The 23,153-nt window shown below is 43.9% G+C and overlaps 1 protein-coding gene across 4 annotated transcripts in view; it reads right to left on the bottom strand.

Moving 5' to 3' along the window:
* Window positions 1-1,468: 1,468 nt before the first annotated feature.
* The window catches only part of OTUD7B (OTU deubiquitinase 7B), a 128,735-nt gene continuing 107,050 nt past the window's right edge, over window positions 1,469-23,153 (bottom strand). For all 4 annotated transcript variants that reach the window (XM_063727791.1, XM_002810297.4, XM_054528342.2 and 1 more), the window contains 6 exons: window positions 19,852-19,964; window positions 10,292-10,419; window positions 9,831-9,980; window positions 9,166-9,280; window positions 7,461-7,545; window positions 1,469-5,276 (listed from right to left, as the gene is read on the bottom strand). In XM_063727791.1, the coding sequence (XP_063583861.1) occupies window positions 4,068-5,276; window positions 7,461-7,545; window positions 9,166-9,280; window positions 9,831-9,980; window positions 10,292-10,419; window positions 19,852-19,964 (1,800 nt within the window). In that variant the 3' untranslated portion in view covers window positions 1,469-4,067. The remainder of the gene's footprint in view (window positions 5,277-7,460; window positions 7,546-9,165; window positions 9,281-9,830; window positions 9,981-10,291; window positions 10,420-19,851; window positions 19,965-23,153) is intronic.

Here is a 23,153-nt window from a genome sequence, read left to right as displayed (position 1 = left end):
GGCATGATTGTGGGTGCCTGTAATCCCAGCCACTTGGGAGGCTGAGACGGGAGAATCGCTTGAACCCAGGAGACGGTGGTTGGAGTGAGCCGAGATCGCACCACTGCACTCCAGCCTGGGCGGCTGAGCGAGACTCCATCTCAAAACAAAAAAAAAGAAAAAGTAAAAAGAAAGAAGACTCAGAGTCCAGAGGTGTCTGAGTAATTCAGAGACAATCATCTCTGAAATACTCCTTATTGAGAAAAAAAAAATGTGACTGGAACCTTGGACACATGGCTAAAAGGAGTAAGAATGGCAAAAGCTAGGTTCTCAGAACACATTCAAAACCAGCTTCATTCTTTTGGGCTCAGCATTACCCCGCAGATATACAACACGAAGTCACTGCTAATTCTTGTTTCTCTGTGGGCCTTAGTTTTGCTTGATAGGAAAAAAAAACTGAGCTAATAGAGGCAAGGTACTTCCCTTCCACTGCCCTCTACAGCACTGAGTTTAACACCATCCCCACTCCTTAAAAAGACTGAATCTTTAAAAAAATCTTTGGATATAATCTTTTTATTTTGTTGATAAAAGCCAGTATGGAGGAAAAACTTCTGGTTAAATCTTGTAACTTTCAATAAATGCAGCATAGGTTAAGGGAGAAGCAGAGGCCTATCCTACAGTAATACTTACTCCATTGGAGATGGGGCAGACAGCACAGCAGGGAGGGAGTAGCACTGTCTAACATCAAAAAGGAAAAAACAAGAACCCTGAAAATCTCCCCTCTCCATTAAAAACTTCAGTAGGTACCCCAGTTGCCCTGGATTAAAGGAACTAAGTGCACTTGAATTTAAGCCTGAGAGATGATATCATCCCTCACTTGGGGTTAAAGGGTCTACCTTCCCCCTTCACTTACACACCCCTCCTTAACTAAGGATTTTTTCTGCCCATTTCAAGTGCAGGCCATATGCCCCTTCTTTCCTTCTCCCCAACCCAGTAACGACATGGGCTTGCCTCTTCTATTCCCTCATCTTCCCAAAATACCACAAACCAAGCTGAATCTATATTAATTTCCCAGGCATTATTCCTTCACCTCCCCCCATCCCACTAAGACCCTCCCTGAAAGAATGAAGCAAAACAAACTTCACTCTCTCCTATAAAAAATATCCATTGTCTCAGGGTCTCTCATCCTTAGAATGGAGAGGTTTTTCAATGCCTCAATAAATAGTTACCCTCCCAAATAAAAAAAATAATTTATTTCTTAATAAAAAGCTATAAGGCCTAAAGCCCCATTTTACCATATTCACCCCTAGACCACCCCTCAAAATTTCCATCTTTTTTTATTTGAAAATAAGGCAAAAGGAATTGGGACTGGCTAACTTATAAATAAAAACAAACATGATACAAGGTTTTTTGTTCATTTGTCCTCAGTTTTTAAAAACAAAAGTGTTAACTAGAATCTAACAACAGATCAAATCCAAACACAGCAGTCTAGTGGAGAATCAAAACTTTTCCGGCTTTATTCTCTGGGAAAACCCCTGGTCTGTTTTCATTCCTATTGGTCCAGGCCAGCATTCTATGATATGAAGGCCTCAATTAGGAAAGCTAGGTGAGCTGTGCAAATTCAGGGTGTCTGAGCCACCTGTTGTTTGGTGTGTGATGGGGGTGGAGGCGCACACAGTGGTGTTCCCACTAGTGTTGTTCAAATCACAGAAACAGGGACGTAACTAGGGTGAGGTGAGCAAAGCACTCACCTTGGGCACAAAATTTAAGGAGTGCCAAAAAACCCAGTAACCAAGATAAATACTATTTTAATGCAACATTTTTAAAAATTCACAATTAATGTAAAAAATCTATGATGGACAATGTATCAAAAATTTAAATAAGGATTCATCCCCATACTTATTCAATTCAGCCTCACTTCCCTCCTCCTAATCTCAATCCTGTCAGATCCTGTAAGATTTCGCTATTTTATTCAACATAAATTTTTTGCATTAATTTTTTAAAATACTGCATTTTTTAAAGTATCTTGATTAATGAGTTTTATAGTAACCCTTAAATTTTGCACCTTAGGGGAGTGCTCATCTCATACCAGGTTCCAGACCTGCCTAGACATATACACATCCCTTCCTTTGGAATCTCACTGCTTCCTTAAAACAAATCTATTTTCAAAGAAAACCCTAAGAATTAATAGCCATAGGAAATTATTAAATCAGATTTGGAAAATAGGTGACTTTTGAGTTTGTTGAGGAGAAAATAACCTTTCTAAACTGTGAGCATTTCCAACAAGGACAATCTTGACTGGCTACCGAGGAGGAAAACACACACACACATATGCACGCACGCGCATGCATGCACACGCAAGTGCTTTAGATCAAATGTGGGGATTACATTCCAAGGGATGGGTTATGAGTACATACCTCAAAAGAGAAATCCAAACACAGAAAAACAGCCCCAGTTAATACTCTGGACACATAAGTACACTTATTCCCCTTCTTCACATGCACCCGGGAGTGTATACAATTGCATAGTTGACTTTTTTTCCCGGAAAAAAATATAAAGAAAAAGGAAAATTGGCCCAGGATAGGTCTTCCGGTTTAAAGCTCTTAGAAATGGCTCTGGCCAGAGCATAGGCTGTTCAGACTTGTGCTTTGTGCAAAATGAGAAGTAGCTCCCCCTACTGTGTCCACATCCCCACTCCCAGCCCCTAAAGAACAAGGAAGGGTCAGGGAAAGGGAGAAACCTAAAGACAGATCAGCTCATTGGGAGTCATCTGTGCTCTGTGGTTATAGTTCACTAAAATATATTTCTCTAACTACCTTTTTATAAATTGCCCCTATATGTTTCAACATCAGTCCTAATATCAAAAATATCTCTTCTTATAAAGTATTTTTAATTATTTTAATAAACTAACCACAGATTAAGGTCAGCTATGGCTTAACATAAGAAGCCGGGATGTTAAGTTCATTCTCCAAAAGTAGAGCAAAGGGAGAAAGAACCACTTAAGTAGGAGAAAAAAAATCATTTTTTAAATGTTTTTGCTTGCTGGGGTCTTTTTATTTCTTTTCCTTAAAAAAAAAAAAAAAAGTCAATAAAATAAGTTGCTTTCTGCAGAAACACAGCAGCCACAGAGGACTGTAATGCTCTACTTAGGTTTTTGGTTTTGTTTTAAACAGTCTCTGGCTAAAATGTCTGTCCTCCCACCCCTCCCAAGGTGCGCTCAAACCCCAACGTATGGTTATTGCTGTGGTTAAAAAATAGATCAGCTCTGCCCCAATTCACCTGGAGAAAATGCAACACACATGACGGCTGTTTTCACCATGCTCTTCCCTTTAAACAAATACAATTAAAGACTTAGATGAGGAAAAGATGGGGGTAATCAGCAATCTCTTCTCAAACTGTAACAGATGACATATGACTGCTTGGAAGGAAATAAAGCTTAAGAGGAAAAGGATTTCCCTTTTAAGTTCCTCCCTTTCCCATCTAAACAAACGGATTTAAACTACCCCCACCTCCTAACAGGCACCCATGAGGACACATTACTGCCTTGTCTTTCCAGATCCTTCAAGGGGAAGAATTTATCCAACCTTAATTTCTACCTTAATTCAAATCAATAGCAAATGTGTCCAATTTCCCACTTCCCCTCCACACTTCTCACTCCACCACCATGTGCTTTTTCCCAACCTAAAGAACTTTGGTTTTATTGACTGAGAACCTCCTTTGCCCATTCCTCCCCAAGACTTCTGCCCACCTCCCACCCCCACACACCAAACCTTCCCCTGCTACTTTCTCTTAGGTCCCTGGATGGGACCCAGGAGGTTATAAGACAGAATCGCCATCTTTCCCCCTTGTACCTCAAATCTCATCAAGTCAAGCTCTGCAGAGGAATAGTACAGCCCCTGAGGTGCCATCCAGCCCCGACCTGCTCTTGCCAGCCTGACAGCACTGTGTGCACACATTTAAAAGTTTCCAGCCAGGCTCCCACAAACATTACTGCATTTGCCCCCTCAACATGGGGACTGTGTTCTTGATGAGCCAATTAGTTGAGCTTAACTTTGTTTAGCCTCCTTGCCCTTCAATGTTCCACCCGTTCAGAACCTGTGCACCAGGAGCTCCCCATCCAGTTCCCGCTCCCTCCTCCTCAGTTCTTCCCTGTAACAACAGGAACAGAAGTTGTTTGTCTCAGGGTGTCCATAGAAGCTGCAGTTCGGTTGTTTGCATTTGGTCTGAGTTGGGGGAAGCCCCCGGAGACCTCCAGCCCATCCATCTGGCTCAGGGGGCTCTCTGTAGCCATTGCTGTAGGAATCAGCCACTCGGTAGGGGGGTGGTAACAAGGTACCCCTGTGAAGTCCATCCTTAGAGTGGCTTCCTGGCTCCAGAGAAGGGATGCTGTCCTGGTGGGGGTAGGGTCGCCCAGGAGGGCACTGTCTGGGGAAGGTGGCATATGGTGGTAGACCCCCGACACATGGACCCCCTGCCAACTGCCTCCGGGGTTCCTGGCAGTGGACTCCACCCCCAGAAGGCCGAGGGATAGTAAAGTCCCCAGGGTAGCCAGTGGAAAATGCCATTGCCCTGGACTCTGCTGGGGGACCGGTCGGCTGCTCTTCCCTAGCATCTGGCTCTGGCTTTTTGGCTGGAGGAGGGCCACCCCCTATTCCTCCATTCATGATCTTCCTCTCTGCCTCCTTCTGCTTCTGTTCTGCCAGGAATCTCTCCTCAGCATCAGAAAGGTAGCGCTGGATCATCTCCTCCTGATACTGGTGACGGTGACCCATCTTCAGGGTTCCAACAAAAATAAACTTCCCCTCCCCTTGCATGGCAGTCCTCAGAATGCTCAGGCTCTGCATCACCTCCTGGCTATACTTGCTCCCTCCGTTACCAACAGACTCAGCTGGGGGCTTCTCAGACACAGGCCCATCTCCAGCTGCCTCCTCCTTGCCACCCTTCCAGCTCTTCAGTGAGTTTTTCTTCTTCTTCTCCAGTGTCTCAGTGCCACTGCTTCCCCCCGACCCTGTCCCCACCCCTCCAGGCTTCGAACCCTTGCTGTGCATCAGGCCCCCCATGTTCTTCTTGAGCTTGCTGCCCAAGGTTTTGCCAAAGCTGCCCAGTTTGTTAGCCACAGAATCTGCTTTCTTCTTGTCCTTCTCCCGATCTCGCTTTGACTTCTCCTTCCGCCAGCCACCTTCGTTGCTGGTGGAACTGCTGCCAACTGACTCCTTGTCTGAGTCTCCAGACTCAGGAGTGGACCGGGGCTCATCTCCAGCTGAGGCGGTGGGGGACTCAGGCTGGGCCAGAGGAGCCTGGAAGAGACAAGAACACTGTTGACAGTTATCCCAGCAGCCTTGGGTGGGGGAATCCCCCAGGGACCTCTAGCCCATCCATCTGGCTCAGGGAGCTCCCTGCAGCCATGGCTATAGAAATTAGCCAGGTAGAAGAAGGATGGACACCTATGAACTCCATCCTTTGAGTGATTGCCTAGTGACTGCCTTGCTCCAGAGAAGGACTTCTGTCATGAGGGAAGGGTCACCCAGGATGGCACTGTCCTTCCTGGGTTCCAGTAAGTCAGCTTTCTCCCCCACTGCAATCTGACTCCCTTCTGTAACAAGGAGATAGTAGAATAAAGCCTTTCTGTTCATTTAGAACAATGAGCAACCATATGATACGTGGCTTCTGGGTGAGAGGCCCAGACACTAGAATGTTCTTTATTATACATTTCTCTATGCCAAATTCTACCCGAAACTAATCTCAAGAAAGTCTTGACTAATCAAAACTAACCAAGTCTAGCCACTTTGCATCCCCTCAACTTTTATACATTCCACATTGGAGTTCATCAATTTGCCCCTACTCCTGTGCTCCTGTTCTGACTCAGAGCCCACTGAATTAGGAGCTCTTTAAGCTACTCCATCTCCTAGTGCCCAAAACAGAGGCCTATCTACAGAAGACTTCGGACGAAATAATGATCATCTCAAGTTCAACAAACAGTCCAGAAAACCTTTCTTAAAGAATATGTTAAGCCGGGCACGGTGGCTCACACCTGTAATCCCAGCACTTTGGGAGGCCGAGGCGGGTGGATCACCTGACGTCAGGAGTTCCAGACCAGCCTGACCAACATGGAGAAACTCCAACTCTACTAAAAATACAAAATTAGCCAGACGTGGTGGTGCATGTCTGTAATCCCAGCTACTCAGGAGGCTGAGAGGAGAATCGCTTGAACCCAGGAGGCGGAGGTTGCAATGAGCCGAGATCGCACCATTGCACTCCAGCCTGGGCAAAAAGAGTGAAACTCCATCTCAAAGAAAAAAAAAATAATAATAATAATATGTTTTAGGTCAGGCGCGGTGGCTCACGCCTGTAATCCTAGCACTTTCGGAGGCCAAGACAGGCAGATCACAAGGTCAGGAGTTTGAGACCAGCCTGGCCAACATGGCGAAACCCCATCTCTACTAAAAATACAAAAATTAGCTGGGCATGGTGGCGGGCACCCGTAATCTCAGCTACTCGGGAGGCTGAGGAAGGAGAATCGCTTGAACCCAGGAGGCGGAGGTTGCAGTGAGCTGAGATCGTGTCATTGCACTCCAGCCTGGGCGACAAGAGCAAGATTCTGTCTCAAAATATATATATATGTTTTAGTATCAGACAACAGAGACTGGCTGGAGAGGAGATGTGGAAAACAGGAGACTAATGGTTTTTAAAAAGCAGGAAAGGGCTGGGCGCGGTGGCTCATGCCCGTAATCCCAGAACTTTGGGAGGCCAAGGTGGGTGGATCACCTGAGGTCAGGAGTTCGAGACCAGCCTGGCCAACATGGTGAAACCCCATCTCTACTAAAAATACAAAACTCAGCCGGGTGTGGTGGCGCACGTCTGTAATCCCAGCTACTCGTGAGGCTGAGGCAGGAGAATCACTTGAACCTGGGAAATGGAGGTTGCTGTGAGCCAAGATTGTGACACTGCATTTCAGCCTGGGTGACAGAGCAAGACTTCCTCTAAAAAAAAAAGGCAGGAGAGGCCAGGTGCGGTGGCTCATACTTGTAATCCCAGCACTGTGCGAGGCCGAGGCGGGCAGATCATCTGAGGTCAGGCATTCGAGACCAGCCTGGCCAACGTGGTGAAACCTGTCCTCTACTAAAAATACAAAAATTAGCTGGGCGTGGTGGCACAGGCCTGTAATACCAGCTACTCAGGAGGCTGAGGCAGGAGAATCGCTTGAACCCAGGAGGCGGAGGTTGCAATGAACCAAGATTGTGCCATTGCAGCACTCCAGCCTGGGCGACAGAACAAGACTCCATCTCAAAAATAAAAATAAAAAATACAATAAAAACAGGAAAAAGTGTCTTTGGAACTTATTTGACATCTAGTTACTTCTAACCTTGAATTGTAAGCCACCACTCAGAATAGATTCAGAAGGAAACCATCCCAGATCTCCTTGTTCTGTCACTGAAAATGAAATGAAGACACACCAGGGTAGATGTGAGAGAAGTCTTCACCTGTGCATCAGAGGACAGTGGGATCCACTTCACATTCATGTAGCTATGCAGCAGATGCAATTTGACCTCTAGGGACAGAATTACACTATGAAAAAGAGAAAAAAAAATTTACTGTCACCTTTTAAAAGCAAAGCAATTTGATATAGTTGGGAGAAAGGGTGGGAGAGGGCTACATGGCTTAGGACTCAAATAGGGTTGGGTTTGAACTATTTCTCCACCAATTAATAAGCTTTATGACCTTGAGCAAGTCACTTCAACCTCCCTGAAACTCAGTTGCAGCTGAGAATGGGTACAGACAATATCTATACTGTAGGGTTGTTGTAAAGATTAAAATAGTGTTTGGAAAGAGCCCAGCACAGTATCTGGAAAATGGGAAATACTAGACAGTAGCCATTATCATTGTTGTTGTTGCAAATATTATTTAGAAGGAGCTTTTGATAAATAGGTGAGAGGTTATTTTTAAAAAGCCATAAACTCTGGATTTTAAAATCAAAATCTCTTAGCTGGGACCCAGTGGCAGAAGCCCAGAGAGGGAAGCGCTCGGTAAGTGCTAAGGGAGGAGCTTTTGCATTCATACACTCTCCATCAGGAAGTTGATGCAGGAGACAGAAGGCAGGCTTAACAAGCCACAGGGAGGTAGAGTGGGGGCTGAGAGGGTAGGGAACATATTTTTCTAGCTATTAAATTCCAGAAAGGCAAAAACTCAGAGCAAACTATTTTGATCACTTATTTATTTATTTATTTTTTGGATGGAGTTTCACTCTTGTTGCCCATACTGGAGTGTAATGGTACCATCTCAGCTCACTGCAACCTCCGCCTCCTGGATTCAAGTGATTCTCCTGCCTCAGCCTCCTAAGTAGCTGGGATTATAGACATGTGCCACCACGCCTGGCTAATTTTGTATTTTTAGTAGAGATGTGGTTTCTCCAGGTTGGCCAGGCTGGTCTCAAACTCCCGACCTCAGGTGATCTGCCCGCCTCGGTTGCCTGTTCACTCTGATGGTGGTTTCTCCCAACACGCTGGGATTACAAGCCTAAGCCACCGCACCCAGCTTTGATCAACTCTTTAAAACTCCTCTCACTTGGGCTAAGACATGTGATTTGATTATCCTGATTTTCTTTTTTTGAGACAAGAGTCTCACTCTGTTGCCTAGGCTGTAATGCAGTGGCACGATGTCAGCTCACTGCAACCCCTGCCTCCTGGGTTCAAGCGATTCTCCTGCCTCAGCCTCCCTAGTAGTTGGGATTACAGGCACGCACCACCACACCCGGCTAATTTTTGTATTTTTAGTAGAGACGAGGTTTCACCATATTGGCCAGGCTTGTCTCAAACTCCTGACCTCGTGATCCACCCACCTCAGCCTCCCAAAGTGCTGGGATTACAGGCATAAGCCACCATGCCTGGCCTGATTATCCTGATTTTCTGATCACTGTTTTAGGGATAAATCAGTGTATGAACACTTTTCCTACTGTAAGAAAAGAACAAGTTGAGATGCTAGGATTCCCATCTCTTTCAGAGGGAGAAAAAGCAGCTGCACCATGAAAGAGTCCTGGTGCCCAACCTCTCCTCTACCTCCCCATCTTCCCAAAACTCGCCTTAACTTGTGACTGTCTTGCCTGAGCTGAGGAAAAATCCCTGGGAGATGGATGCTGCATGTAGAAGAAATCCCAGCACAAAGTAGATGAAAAGACTAGGCCTGGCTTACCTGGCCAATCGGACATTGTCACTGTCATCTTTGCCCCACTCCCAGCCTTTTCCAGGGTCCACAGCAAAGTGCAAGGGCAGCAGCTTATACTCTGAATCTGTAAGTGGGATCACAGCTAGGGAGGAAGAAACATATCATCAAGGAATCTCCTTAAGAGAGAAAGGTAACTGAACACAGACTTATTTCACTAAAATCATACTAAGGTCTTTAATTGTAGTCACTTCTCAATTCTTACATGTCAATTACCCCTGGTATTAAAACTAATTGGCTAGTTTTCCCGCTATCACGCAGCATATGTTTTAGGCCACAAATCTCCCTGAGTCCCCACCAGTCAGTCAACTAACTCTCGTGATGTTCTTTCCAGTTAATGTATATTCAGAGAATTCAGTCATAATTTAAGACAAATTAGAAAAGCATCATTTAGAAGCTCTTACCACCTTAATCATAAGCCTTTACTCCAGAAGAGGGTATATAGGTCTTGCTTTTTTCCCAAACTCTTTTTTTTTTTTAATTTGAAAACTCTGGCATAACTTATAGCTTAATAAAACAGTATCAACATGTGCTGTCTAGGCTTCCATGTCACTTAATTCTTTCTTCCTACATTAGATCTCATTCAATTTTTTCAAGTGAAAATAAGGCAGACCAAAAGACATGTCATTCAGCACCTTGTTCCTTGGTATTCTCCTTCTGCTCCATGGACACGAGTGCAGAAAAGTGGGCCTGATCATAGGCAAGCACCAGAGGGGAGCGGTGACACTGGCTGGCTGGGACCTCCAAAGGCAGATAGATTCCTCCAAAGGGAATAGGGGCAAATGCTGCAGGAAGCCATGAAGATTATTATGAAAGCTGTGTTTCTGCCTAGTGGACAATCCCTACATCCCACTCTGCCAACTGAGTCCCTGTTTTCATTCCAACATGTTTAATAATTCTTTCCTAAGAAGCCCTGTCAACTAATCCCAACTGCTTTACTCAGAATCTCTTGAGAATTTTGCACTATTCTAAGTGATAACTTGCTTTTTCTCCAAGGGTCTATATATCCCCTTTCCTGCCTTCCTTCCAATGCTTAGCCTAAGGCTTTGCAAAAGGGGGTGCTCAGGATGGAGTGAGGGCTGACTGGCTGACTCACCTTCCCCTCCGGAGTCCCTCAGCATGGTGTCTGCCACGACGACTATGGGCCTCCTAAGCACATGAGCAAGGACAAAGACGTGAAACTCTTCAAGGCTCTCATATACAGGCTCCTCAGAACTCTCCACCCTGGAACGGCGGGAGGGGAGAGAGTGGAAAGGGTGCAGTAAAAATGAGAGAGTAGAAACAGGAGACCCTGAAGACCAGTTCTGCAGAAAGGGAAAAGAAGAATGTCCTTTCCTGGTTTTCCAATCTTAAGGCTGCCACTGATATAGCTGATTATTTTATGCTACCATGGCTGTTTCTACTTCCGTTTCACAGATGGGGAAATCCAAGAAAAGAGATTTGAAGGCTCTAGGGTTAAAGCAGTGTTAGGAATTTGGAGGTAATCCCTATCTCTTAATATTCTTCCTGTTCAATAGTCTCTCTCCATTCTTTTCATCCAGTAGCTCAATACACAACTGCATAGCTTCATCCTACTTATTTTATATACTACAACCACCCACACATCACACTCATGTCTTACCAAAACAGCCATACACAATTCCTTTCCTATGTTCCCTCACTTAAAGAACAGCCTCACCATCTATTAAGTAGCATAATAAGAAATTTGTGAAATATTTATTGTGCTTTTATCTCTCACCTTCCAGTAATCACGTGATTTGACCAATTCCATCTCCCGTGTGTTTCTTTTTTTTCTTTTTTTTTTTTTTTTTGAGACAGAGTCTCGCTCTGTCCCCCAGGCTGGAGTGCAGTGGCGCAATCTCGGCTCACTGCAAGCTCTGCCTCCCGAGTTCACCCCATTCTCCTGCCTCAGCCTCCCGAGTAGCTGGGACTACAGGCACCCACCACCTCGCCCGGCTAATTTTTTGTTTTTTGTTTTTTGGTTTTTTTTGAGATGGAGTCTTGCTCTTTCACCCAGGCTGGAGTGCAGTGGCACGATCTGGGCTCACTGCAAGCTCCACCTCCTGGGTTCAGGCAATTCTCCTGCCTCAGCCTCCCAAGTAGCTGGGACTACAGGTGCCCACCACCACACCTGGCTAATATTTTTGTATTTTTAGTAGAGACGGGGTTTCACCATGGTCTCGATCTCCTGACCTCGTGATCCGCCCACCTCGGCCTCCCAAAGTGCTGGGATTACAGGCGTGAGCCACCGTGCCCGGCAATTTTTTAAATTTTTAGTAGAGACGGGGTTTCACCGTGTTGGCCAGGATGGTCTCAATCTCCTGACCTCGTGATCCGCCCGTCTCAGCCTCCCAAAGTGCTGGGATTACAGGCATGAGCCACCACGCCTGGCCTTCCTGTGTGTTTCTTTTATCTGTCTCCCCTGGCTTATCTTTAGTCTACCACACTGTTCAACCATGGCCCTTTCCTGGATTACTACTGCATCTTATCCCACTCCTTTCCACTTCATTATCCACTGGAGTCAGCATGTTCAAATATGGAGGGACAAATTTGCTCCTGTCATTCACATACTCAATATTCAATGGCTTCCACCCCCTAAAGCAATTTTATTTAATATTGGATGCTGATTACAAACAAGGATTTCTGGGCCTTACCTCTGTCCAACTCAACTGGACTTTTCTGGGGTGGAGGTCCAGAAATCAGCTTTTTAAATAACTCTCCCAGATTATTCTTATGTACAATAAAATCTGGATAGGTTATAATTTTTAACCTTTATGGAAAACTTCAAAATTTTAAACATATTCAATACCAGAAATGATAATATACTAAACACTCATGTATCCATCACCCAGCTTTAACAATTATAAACACATGGTCAACCTTTTTTTTTTTTTAAACAGAAAGTTTATTACAGCATATTACAGGCTTGTGTCCGTACTAAATGGATCAATAAACAGATTCTAGGCTGCACTTTCAGGAATGCACCCAAAGCTACTCCTCAGATCTAGGGTAGCATAGGAACTGCTTGCTGCTCCTGCACAATTTTTTTTTTTTATTATACTTTAAGTTCTAGGGTACATGTGCACAATGTGCAGGTTTGTTACATAAGTATACATATTCCATGTTGGTGTGCTGCACCCATTAACTTGTCATTTACATTAGATATATCTCCTAATGCTATCCCTCCCCCCTCCCCCAACTCCACAACAGGCCTCAGTGTGTGATGTTCCCCACCCTGTGTCCAAGTGTTCTCATTGTTCAATTCCCATCTATGAGTGAGAACATGTGGTGTTTGGTTTTCTGTCCTTGCGATAGTTTGCTCAGAATGATGGTTTCCAGCTTCATCCATGTCCCTATGAAGGACATGAACTCATGCTTTTTTATGGCTGCATAGTATTCCATGGCGTATATGTGCCACATTTTCTTAATCCAGTCTATCATTGTTGGACATTTGGGTTGGTTCCAGGTCTTTGCTATTGTGAATAGTGCCACAGTACACATACATGTGCATGTGTCTTTATAGCAGCATGATTTATAATCCTTTGGGTATACACCCAGTAATGGGATGGCTACGTCAAATGGTATTTCTAGTTCTAGATCCTTGAGGAATTGCCACACTGTCTTCCACAATGATTGAACTAGTTTACAGTCCCACCAACAGTGTAAAAGTGTTCCTATTTCTCCACATCCTCTCCAGCACCTGTTTCCTGACTTTTTTAATGATCACCATTCTAACTGGTGTGAGATGGTATCTCATTGTGATTTTGATTTGCATTTATTTCTCTGATGGCCAGTGATGATGAGCATTTTTTCATGTGTCTGTTGGCTGCATAAATGTCTTCTTTTGGGAAGTGTCTGTTCATATCCTTCGCCCACTTTTTGATGGAGTTGATTTTTTCTTGTAAATTTGTTTAAGTTCTTTGTAGATTCTGGATATTAGCCCTTTGTCAGATGGGTAGATTGCAAAACTTTTCTCCCATTCTGTAGGTTGCCTGTTAAGTCTGATGGTGGTTTCTTTTGCTGTGCAGAAGCTCTTTAGTTTAATTAGACCCCATTTGTCTATTTTGGCTTTTGTTGCCGTTGCTTTTGGTGTTTTAGTCATGAAGTCCTTGCCCATGCCTATGTCCTGAATGGTACTGCCTAGGTTTTCTTCTAGGGTTTTTATGGTTTTAGGTCTAACATTTAAGTCTTTAATCCATCTTGAATTAACTTTTTTATAAGGTGTAAGGAACAGATCCAGTTTCAGCTTTCTACCTATGGCTAGCCAGTTTTCCCAGCACCATTTATAAAATAGGGAATCCTTTCCCCATTTCTTGTTTTTGTCAGGTTTGTCAAAGATCAGATTGTTGTAGATGTGTGGTATTATTTCTGAAGGCTCTGTTCTGTTCCATTGGTCTATACCTCTGTTTTGGTACCAGCACCATGCTATTTTGGTTACTGTAGGCTTGTAGTATAGTTTGAAGTCAGGTAGCGTGATGCCTCCAGCTTTGTTCTTTTGGCTTAGGATTGTCTTGGCAATGCAGGCTCTTTTTTGGTTCCATATGGACTTTAAAGTAGTTTTTTCCAATTCTGTGAAGAAAGTCATTGGTAGCTTGATGGGGATGGCACTGAATCTATAAATTACCTTGGGCAGTATGGCCATTTTCACGATATTGATTCTTCCTATCCATGAGTATGAAATGTTCTTCCATTTGTTTGTGTCCTCTTTTATTTCGTTGAGCAGTGGTTTGTAGTTCTCCTTGAAGAGGTCCTTCACATCCCTTGTAAGTTGGATTTCTAGGTATTTTATTCTCTTTGAAGCAATTGTGAATGGGAGTTCACTCATGATTTGGCTCTCTGATTGTCTATTATTGGTGTATAGGAATGCTTGTGATTTTTGCACATTGATTTTGTATCCAGAGACTTTGCTGAAGTTGTTTATCAGCTTAAGGAGATTTTGGGCTAAGACAATGGGGTTTTCTAAATACACAATCATGTCATCTGCAAGCAGGGACAATTTGACTTTCTCTTTTCCTGATTGAATACCCTTTATTTCTTTCTCCTGCCTGATTGCCCTGGCCAGAACTTCTAACACTATGTTGAATAGGAGTGGTGAGAAAGGGCATCCCTGTCTTGCGCCAGTTTTCGAAGGGAATGCTTCCAGTTTTTGCCCATTCAGTATGATATTGGCTGTGGGTTTGTCATAAATAGCTCTTATTATTTTGAGATACATCCCATCAATATCTAGTTTATTGAGAGTTTTTAGCATGAAGGGCTGTTGAATTTTGTCAAAGGCCTTTTCTGCATCTGTTGAGATAATCACGTGGTTTTTATCTTTGGTTCTGTTTATATGATGGATTATGTTTATTGATTTGCATATGTTGAACCAGCCTTGCCTCCCAGGGATGAAGCCAACTTGATCTTGGTAGATAAGCTTTTTGATGTGCTGCTGGATTCGGTTTGCCAGTATTTTATTGAGGATTTTTGCATCAATGTTCATCAGGGATATTGGTCTAAAATTCTCTTTTTTTTGTTGTGTCTCTGCCAGGCTTTGGTATCAGGATGATGCTGGCCTCATAAAATGAGTTAGGGAGGATTCCCTCTGTTTCTATTGATTGGAATAGTTTCAGAAGGAATGGTGCCAGCTCCTCTTTGTACCTCTGGTAGAATTCGGCTGTGAATCCATCTGGTCCTGGACTTTTTTTGGTTGGTATGCTATTAATTATTGCCTCAATTTCAGAAACTGTTATTGGTCTATTCAGGGGTTCAACTTCTTCCTGGTTTAGTCTTGGGAGGTGTATGTGTCCAGGAATTTATCCATTTCTTCTACATTTTCTAGTTTAATTGTATTGAGGTGTTTATAGTATTCTCTGACGGAAGTTTGTATTTCTGTGGGATCGGTGGTGATATCCCCTTTATCATTTTTTATTGTGTCTATTTGATTCTTCTCTCTTTTCTTCTTTATTAGTCTTGCCAGTGGTCTATCAATTTTGTTGATCTTTTCAAAAAACCAGCTCCTGGATTCATTGATTTTTTGAAGGTTTTTTGTGTCTCTATCTCCTTCAGTTCTGCTCTGAGCTTAGTTATTTCTTGCCTTCTGCTAGCTTTTGAATGTGTTTCTCTTGCTTCTCTAGTTCTTTTAATTGTGATGTTAGGGTATCAATTTTAGATCTTTCCTGCTTTCTCTTGTGGGCATTTAGTGCTAAAAATTTCCCTCTACACACTGCTTTAAATGTGTCCCAGAGATTCTGGTATGTTGTGTCTTTGTTCTCACTGGTTTCAAAGAAGATCTTTATTTCTGCCTTCATTTCATTATGTACCCAGTAGTCATTCAGGAGCAGGTTGTTCAGTTTCCATGTAGTTGAGCAGTTCTGAGTGAGTTTCTTAATCCTGAGTTCTAATTTGATTGCATTGTGGTCTGAGAGACAGTTTGTTATAATTTCTGTTCTTTTACATTTGCTGAGGAGTGCTTTACTTCCAACTATGTGGTCAATTTTGGAATAAGTGCGATGTGGTGCTAAGAAGAATGTATATTCTGTTGATTTGGGGTGAAGAGTTCTGTAGATGTCTATTAGGTCCACTTGGTGCAGAGCTGAGTTCAAGTCCTGGATATCCTTGTTAACTTTTTGTCTCGTTGATCTCTCTAATGTTGACAGTGGGGTGTTAAAGTCTCCCATTACTATTGTGTGGGAGTCTAAGTCTCTTTGTAGGTCTCTAAGGACTTGCTTTATGAATCTCGGTGCTCCTGTATTGGGTGCATATATATTTAAGATAGCTCTTCCTGTTGAATTGATCCCCTTTACCATTATGTAATGGCCTTCTTTGTCTCTTTTGATCCTTGTTGGTTTAAAGTCTGTTTTATCAGAGACTAGGATTGCAACCCGCTTTTTTTTGTTTTCCATTTGCTTGGTAGATCTTCCTCCATTCCTTTATTTTGAGCCTATGTGTGTCTCTGCACCTGAGATGGGTCTCCTGAATATCACACACTGATGGGTCTTGACTCTTTTATCCAATTTGCCAGTCTGTGTCTTTTTAATTGGAGCATTTAGCCCATTTACATTTAAGATTAATACTGTTATGTGTGAATTTGATCCTATCATTATGATGTTAGCTGGTTATTTTGCTCGTTAGTTGATGCAGTTTCTTCCTAGCATTGATGGTCTTTACAATTTGGCGTGTTTTTGCAGTGGCTGGTACCAGTTGTTCCTTTCCATGTTTAGTGCTTCCTTCAGGAGCTCTTGTAAGGCAGGCCTGGTGGTGACAAAATCTCTCAGCATTTGCTTGTCTGTAAAGGATTTTATTTCTCCTTCACTTATGAAGCGTGTTTGGCTGGATATGAAATTCTGGGTTGAAAATTCTTTTATTTAAGAATGTTGAATATTGGCCCCCACTCTCTTCTGGCTTGCAGAGTTTCTGCCGAGAGATCCGCTGTTAGTCTGATGGGCTTCCCTTTGTGGGTAACCCGACCTTTCTCTCTGGCTGCCCTCAGCATTTTTTCCTTCATTTCAACTTTGGTGAATCTGACAATTATGTATCTCAGAGTTGCTCTTCTCAAGGAGTATCTTTGTGGTGTTCTCTGTATTTCCTGAATTTGAATGTTGGCCTGCCTTGCTAGGTTGGGGAAGTTCTCCTGGATAATATCCTGAAGAGTGTTTTCCAACTTGGTTCCATTCTCCCCGTCACCTTCAGGTACACCAATCAGACACAGATTTGGTCTTTTCACATAGTCCCATATTTCTTGGAGGCTTTGTTCATTTCTTTTTACTCTTTTTTCTCTGAACTTCTCTTCTCGCTTCATTTCATTCATTTGATCTTCAATCACTGATACCCTTTCTTCCACTTAATTGAATCGGCTACTGGAGCTTGGGCATGTGTCACATAGTTCTTGGGCCATGGTTTTCAGCTCCATCAGGTCGTTCAAGGTCTTCTCTATGCTGTTTATTCTAGTTAGCCATTCGTCTAATCTTTTTTCAAGGTTTTTAGCTTCTTTGCAATGGGTTCGAACATCCTCCTTTAGCTCAGAGTTTGTTATTACCGATGGTCTGAAGCCTTCTTCTCTCAACTGGTCAAAGTCATTCTCCATCCAGCTTTGTTCTGTTGCTGGTAAGGAGCTGTGTTCCTCTGGAGAAGAAGAGGCACTCTGATTTTTAGAATTTTCAGCTTTTCTGCTCTGGTTTCTCTCCATCTTTGTGGTTTTATCTACCTTTGGTCTTTGATGATGGTGACATACAGATGGGGTATTGGTGTGGATGTTCTTTCTGTTTGTTAGTTTTCCTTCTAACAGTCAGGACCCTCTGCTGCAGGTCTGTTGGAGTTTGCTGGAGGTCCACTCCAGACCCTGTTTGCCTCGGTATCACCAGCGGAGGCTGCAGAACAGCAAATATTGCAGAACGGCAAATGTTGCTGCCTGATCCTTTCTCTGGAAGCTTCATCTCAGAGGGGCAACCGGCCGTATGAGGTGTCAGTCGGCCCCTACTGGGAGGTGTCTCCCAGTTAGGCTACTCAGGGGTCAGGGACCCACTTGAGGAGGCAGTCTGTCCATTCTCAGATCTCAAACTCCGTGCTGGGAGAACCTCTACTCTCTTCAAAGCTGTCAGACAGGGACGTTTAAGTCTGCAGAAGTTCCTGCTGCCTTTTGTTCAGCTATGCCCTGGCCCCAGAGGTGGAATCTACAGAGGCAGGCAGGCCTCCTTGAGCTGCAGTGGGCTCCACCCAGTTCGAGCTTCCCGGCCGCTTTGTTTACCTACTCAAGCCTCAGCGATGGCGGACGCCCCTCTCCCAGCCTCACTGCCTCCTTGCAGTTCTATCTCAGACTGCTGTGCTAGCAGTGAGCAAGGCTCCGCGGGCGTGGGACCCTCCGAGCCAGGCACAGGATATAATCTCCCAGTGTGCCATTTGCTAAGACCGTTGGAAAAGCGCAGTATTAGGGTGGGAATGTCCCGATTTTCCAGGTACCGTCTGTCCCGGCTTCCCTTGGCTAGGAAAGGGAATTCCCCAACCCCTTGTGCTTTCCAGGTGAGGCAATGCCCCGCCCTGCTTCGGCTCACGCTCCGTGGGCTGCACACACTGTCCAACAAGCCCCAGTGAGATGAACCCAGTACCTCAGTTGGAAATGCAGAAATCATCCCTCTTCTGCGTCACTCACGCTGGGAGCTGTAGACTGGAGCTGTTCCTATTTGGCCATCTTCAACACATGGTCAACCTTGTTTCACTACATCTTAGATCTATTTACCTACCTCCCCCACCACGGGGCTACCACCAGATAATTTTGAAGCAAATCCTGGACATTATATAATTTCATCCATTTTTATTTTATTTTAGTTTCTATCTCATAAAGGACCACCTTTTTTTTTTTTTTTTTTTTTTGAAATGGAGTCTCACTCTGTCACCAGGGCTGGAGTGCAGTGGCGTGATCTTGGCTGACTGCAACCTCTGCTTTCTGGGTTCAAGCAATTCTCCTGCCTCAGCCTCTACAGTAGCTGGGATTACAGCCGCCCAGCACCACACCCAGCTAATTTTTTGTATTTTTAGTAGAGACAGGGTTTCACCACATTGGCCAGGCTGGTCTCGAATTCCCGCCCACCTTGGCCTCCCAAAGTGCTGGGATTACAGGCGTGAGCCACTGCGCCTGGCCAGGACTACCTTTTTAAACAACCACTATACCATTAATATCACATTTTATAATTTTAACAGTAATCAAACACAGAGACATTGTTCACATTTCCTTAATTGTCTTATGATGTCCACACATCCCAACTGGTTGATGTCTTTTTTTTTTCTTTTAGAGACAGAGGTCTCTGTCGCCCCGGCTGGAGTGCAGGGGTGCTGTCACAACTCACTGCAGCCTCGACCTCCCCAGCCTCAGGCAATCCTCCCACCTCAGCCTCCAAAGTAGCTGGGACTATAGGCATACACCACCATGCCTGGCTAATTTTTTTTTTTTTTTTAAGATGTGGTCTCACTGGCCAGGCATGGTGGCTCACGCTTGTAATCCCAGCACTTTGGGAGGCCAAGGTGAGTGGATCACTTGAGGCCAGGAGTTTGAGATCACCCTGGCCAAAATGGTGAAACCCCATCTCTAATAAAAATACAAAAATTAGCTGGGCGTGGTGGCATGCACCTGTAGTCCCAGCTACTTGGGAGGCTGAAACAGAGAATCACCTGAACACTGGAGGCACCACTGCACTCCAGCCGGGGCAACAAAGTAAGACTCTGTCTCAAAAAAAAAAAAGAAAAAGAAAAAGAAAAAGGGTCTCATTATGTTACCCAGGCTGGTTTCAAACTCCTGGGCTCACACGATCCTCCTGCCTCAGCCTTTCAAAGTGCTGAGATTACAGGTGTGAGACACCACACCCGGCCTGATATGTCTTTTTAGTCCATTTAAACCTACGAGTTCCTTGTCCCTTTTTATTTTCCTTGCAGTTTACTTACTGAAGATACTGGGTCATTTGTCCCGAAGTTTCCAAAGTCTAGATGGGCTACTTTATATTCCAGTTCAATACCGAACGACCTGTAGTTCCTAAACATATCATGTTGTTACACACTTTTGTGCCCTTAGCATAGCTCCTCTCTTTCCTTCTAATATCCTCTTAGCACAGAGCTCTCTAGACACTGGGCTGTGGAAGCCCAATGAGGACTCTATGAAGGTTTCCTCCTCCCCTACTTAGCCATACTTACCCACCACAGTTGGCTCCATTGGTACCTAGGTGCATTCGGGGTTCACTTGAGGCAAGCTTGATCAGTTCATTCCACTCCTTCTGCCATTCATCTTCTGTGTATACCAGCCCTGACTGTGTGAAGGACAGGCAGGGGACATTGGGCAATTAGAGGCTGGGTTCTAAGAGACAATACCTATTCCACCTTATTCACTGTTACTCTACTCCCTAATCCCTTAGCACTTGGTTTACAAATTGTACTACAAAGTCAAATCTCCTGTCTCTTTTACAGTCAAGATCCATGAACGAATAGTCTACGACTATTACACTTCTTTATCATCCATTCTTTTTTGACCTACTGCAATCTGTCCCATTTCTGCCCTCCATCCTGCTCACCCACCTGCCACATAACATTTCACCTACTTGATTTTGGCAAAGAACAATGACCTTCTAATTGCCAAATTCAGTGGACCCTGGTTCTCATCTTAGCCTTCACGTGGGTTATTTTCCTCTTTAAATTTTCTTTGCCATTAGCTTCCATAAAATTACTTTCTATTTCTCTAAACTCTGTCTGCCCCCAAAATACTAGTGGTGTGTCAATGATTTTCACCTTGGTTCCCTCTAGGTGATCTGTTCTACTGCCATAATCTCATCCACTACCATCTGTATGGTATACACCATCTATCTCCAGCTCAGATTTCTTAATTTCTTTTCTTTTTTTTTTTTTTTTTTTTGACAGAATCACCCAGGCTGGAGTGCAATGGCACAATCTCGGCTCACTGCAACCTTCACCTCCTAGGTTCAAATGCTTCTCCTGCCTCAGTCTCCTGAGTAGCTAGGATTACAGCACCCACCGCCATGCCCAGCTAATTTTTGTATTTTTAGTAGAGACGGGCTTTCCCCATGTTGGCCAGGCTGGTTTCGAACTCCTGACCTGGTGATCTGCCCACCTCAGCCACCCAAAATGCTGGGATTACAGGCATGAGGCACTGCACCCAGCCTAGACTTCTTAATTTCTATGTTCGTATATCCAGCTACCTACTGGAGACTGCCACCTGCCCATGGCTACCTCAAACTCCGTAAAGTCAAAATAGAACTCCTGTTTTTTCCCAAACCCATTCTTCTTCCTGTTTTCCTACCTTAGTGAATAGCACCAACTATCACCCAAACATCCAAGCTCAAAACCAAGGAATTATCTAATATTCCTCTCTTTCTTTCACCCACCCCACACCTGGATACCTTCCTTTTTTTTTTTTTGAGACAGAGTCTTGCTCTGTCACCCAGGCTGGAGTACAGTGGAGCAATCTCGGCTCACTGCAACCTCCACCTCCCGGGTTCAAGCAATTCTCCTGCCTCAGCCTCCCAAGTAGAAGCGCTGCATACAAAGCCTACTTCCTGGCCCCTACCCACTTCTCTAGTCAGATATATCTCACTGAATTAGCTGTAGTTCCCGAAATGTACCATGTTGTTTTATACCACTGAGCTTTTGTCTAAGCTGTTCCTTCTGCCTGGAGTAGCTCACTTTCTATCGACCTTGTGAACAATTTCTCAACTTTTAGGACAGAACCCAAGTATCATTCCTCTAAACAGTCTCCTAAATCTCCCTTGGCAGATCAACCACTCCTTCCTTTGTATCCTCTCTCCCTAACTGCTATAGAGTTGTTGTTGTTGTTTTGTTTGTTTGTTTGAGACAAAGTCTTGCTCTATCACCCAGGATGGAGTGCAGTGGCATGATCTTGGCTCACTGCAACCTCCACCTCCCAGGTTCAAGCAATTCTCCTGCCTCAGCCTCCTGAGTAGCTGGGACTACACGTGCACACCACTGTGCCTGGCTAGTTTTGTATTTTTAGTAGAGACGGGGTTTCACCATGTTGGCCAGGCTGGTCTCAAACTACCAACAGGTGATCCGCCTGCCTTGGCCTCCCAAAGTGCTGGGATTACAGGCGGGAGCCACTGCACCTGGCCGGCTTTAACTGCTATAGAGACGTCTTTTGTAAGAGTCATACATGTTATAACCTGTTGCAATTATGTATTTACATGTCCATCTCCTCCTCTATGTTAGGATCATGTTTTATGCAATACACCCAAGGTCTATTTTGTGACTATAATCAATAAACATATGCTAAGTGAAACTACAATTTTTATCAAAGGAGAGCAGGCAATGGTACAAGCAATTTTAAAATACATTGGCTTTAGGATGTATATAATGATAAGGGAAATAAGTTTACCTTATTAATTTTATTTGGCTGACATTAGTATTAAAATGAGTCTATACTGCTTAACCGCACACTGACAGAGTAGAAGGAATCACAGGAAACGTGAGGGGTATTGGGAACAAATTTAATGGGAATTTTTTAAATGACACAGCTATTTTCTAATTTGTAAAATGCTATCACAAATTTTACTTCAATTAAAAATAAAGAGAGCAATGCCCAGGTTCTATATGGAGTGCTGCAGTCACTCCAATAGACACATCCAGAGGGATCCGGCTCCCTCTTCCTCGCCGGTTTCTGCTTCCTGTTTTAATGTACACAGCCACTAGGTGGTGTACACTTCTAGCCTTAACATTTAAGAAACTATTACTGAGACTCACCACCAATTTCAACATAAAACAAGGAAGCCCAGGAAATCAAAACTTATTTAGTGTGGTTTTGGTACTGGGGAGCTAAAGGAAGCTTCCCCAGTTCATTATCCTTCTCCTACCATTCCCACTCCCAAGGTGGGTATAATGCTATGAATGGTTTAAGCTATGACAATTATGAAGGCCACATTTTCAGTATGAACTTTCACTGTGCTGAGCAAAAGGAGTAAAACTATTGCTCCATTACTAGCCACTATTCTCTTTGCATGTTGGGGACTTTCAGAGGGAAAGGCTGACTTTGAGAGGGAAAGGCTGGCTGGCCAAGGATAGAACATGGGTATTTCTGGGTTTCCTGGCTAAATACCATTATAATCTAAGCCCATCTTTAGAATAATAACTGTAATTGCTTTTCTGGCTGTTGCTGTCATTTCTACTTAATAGTTGGCATGTTCTGGTTTGGCCTTTTCTTGCCTCTGCAGTGGTTAAGGTTCCGGTATTATCTGAACTCAACAGTGAAGAGGACAAAGCTGACTACTACAAAACTGACTACTGATTTGCTTTGGGTTCTAAATTCTAGGCTAGCTCTAGCTCAGGCAAAAGCTTTCCACGAGATCCAGCCAAGCTTTTGGTGCTAAAAAAGAATGTCACTTATGTGGCCTTGCCCCTGTGGGTTTATTTCCCTCAGGAATCTTCTGGGGAAGACTGGCTGCTCAAGGAGAGGATTCTGATCTTAATATCATCTA

Source organism: Pongo abelii, chromosome 1 (genome assembly GCF_028885655.2).
Source record: "Pongo abelii isolate AG06213 chromosome 1, NHGRI_mPonAbe1-v2.0_pri, whole genome shotgun sequence".
Classification (NCBI taxonomy): domain Eukaryota; kingdom Metazoa; phylum Chordata; class Mammalia; order Primates; family Hominidae; genus Pongo; species Pongo abelii.
Note: the sequence above shows the minus strand (reverse complement) of the source record. Positions and strands in the feature narration are given on the sequence as shown.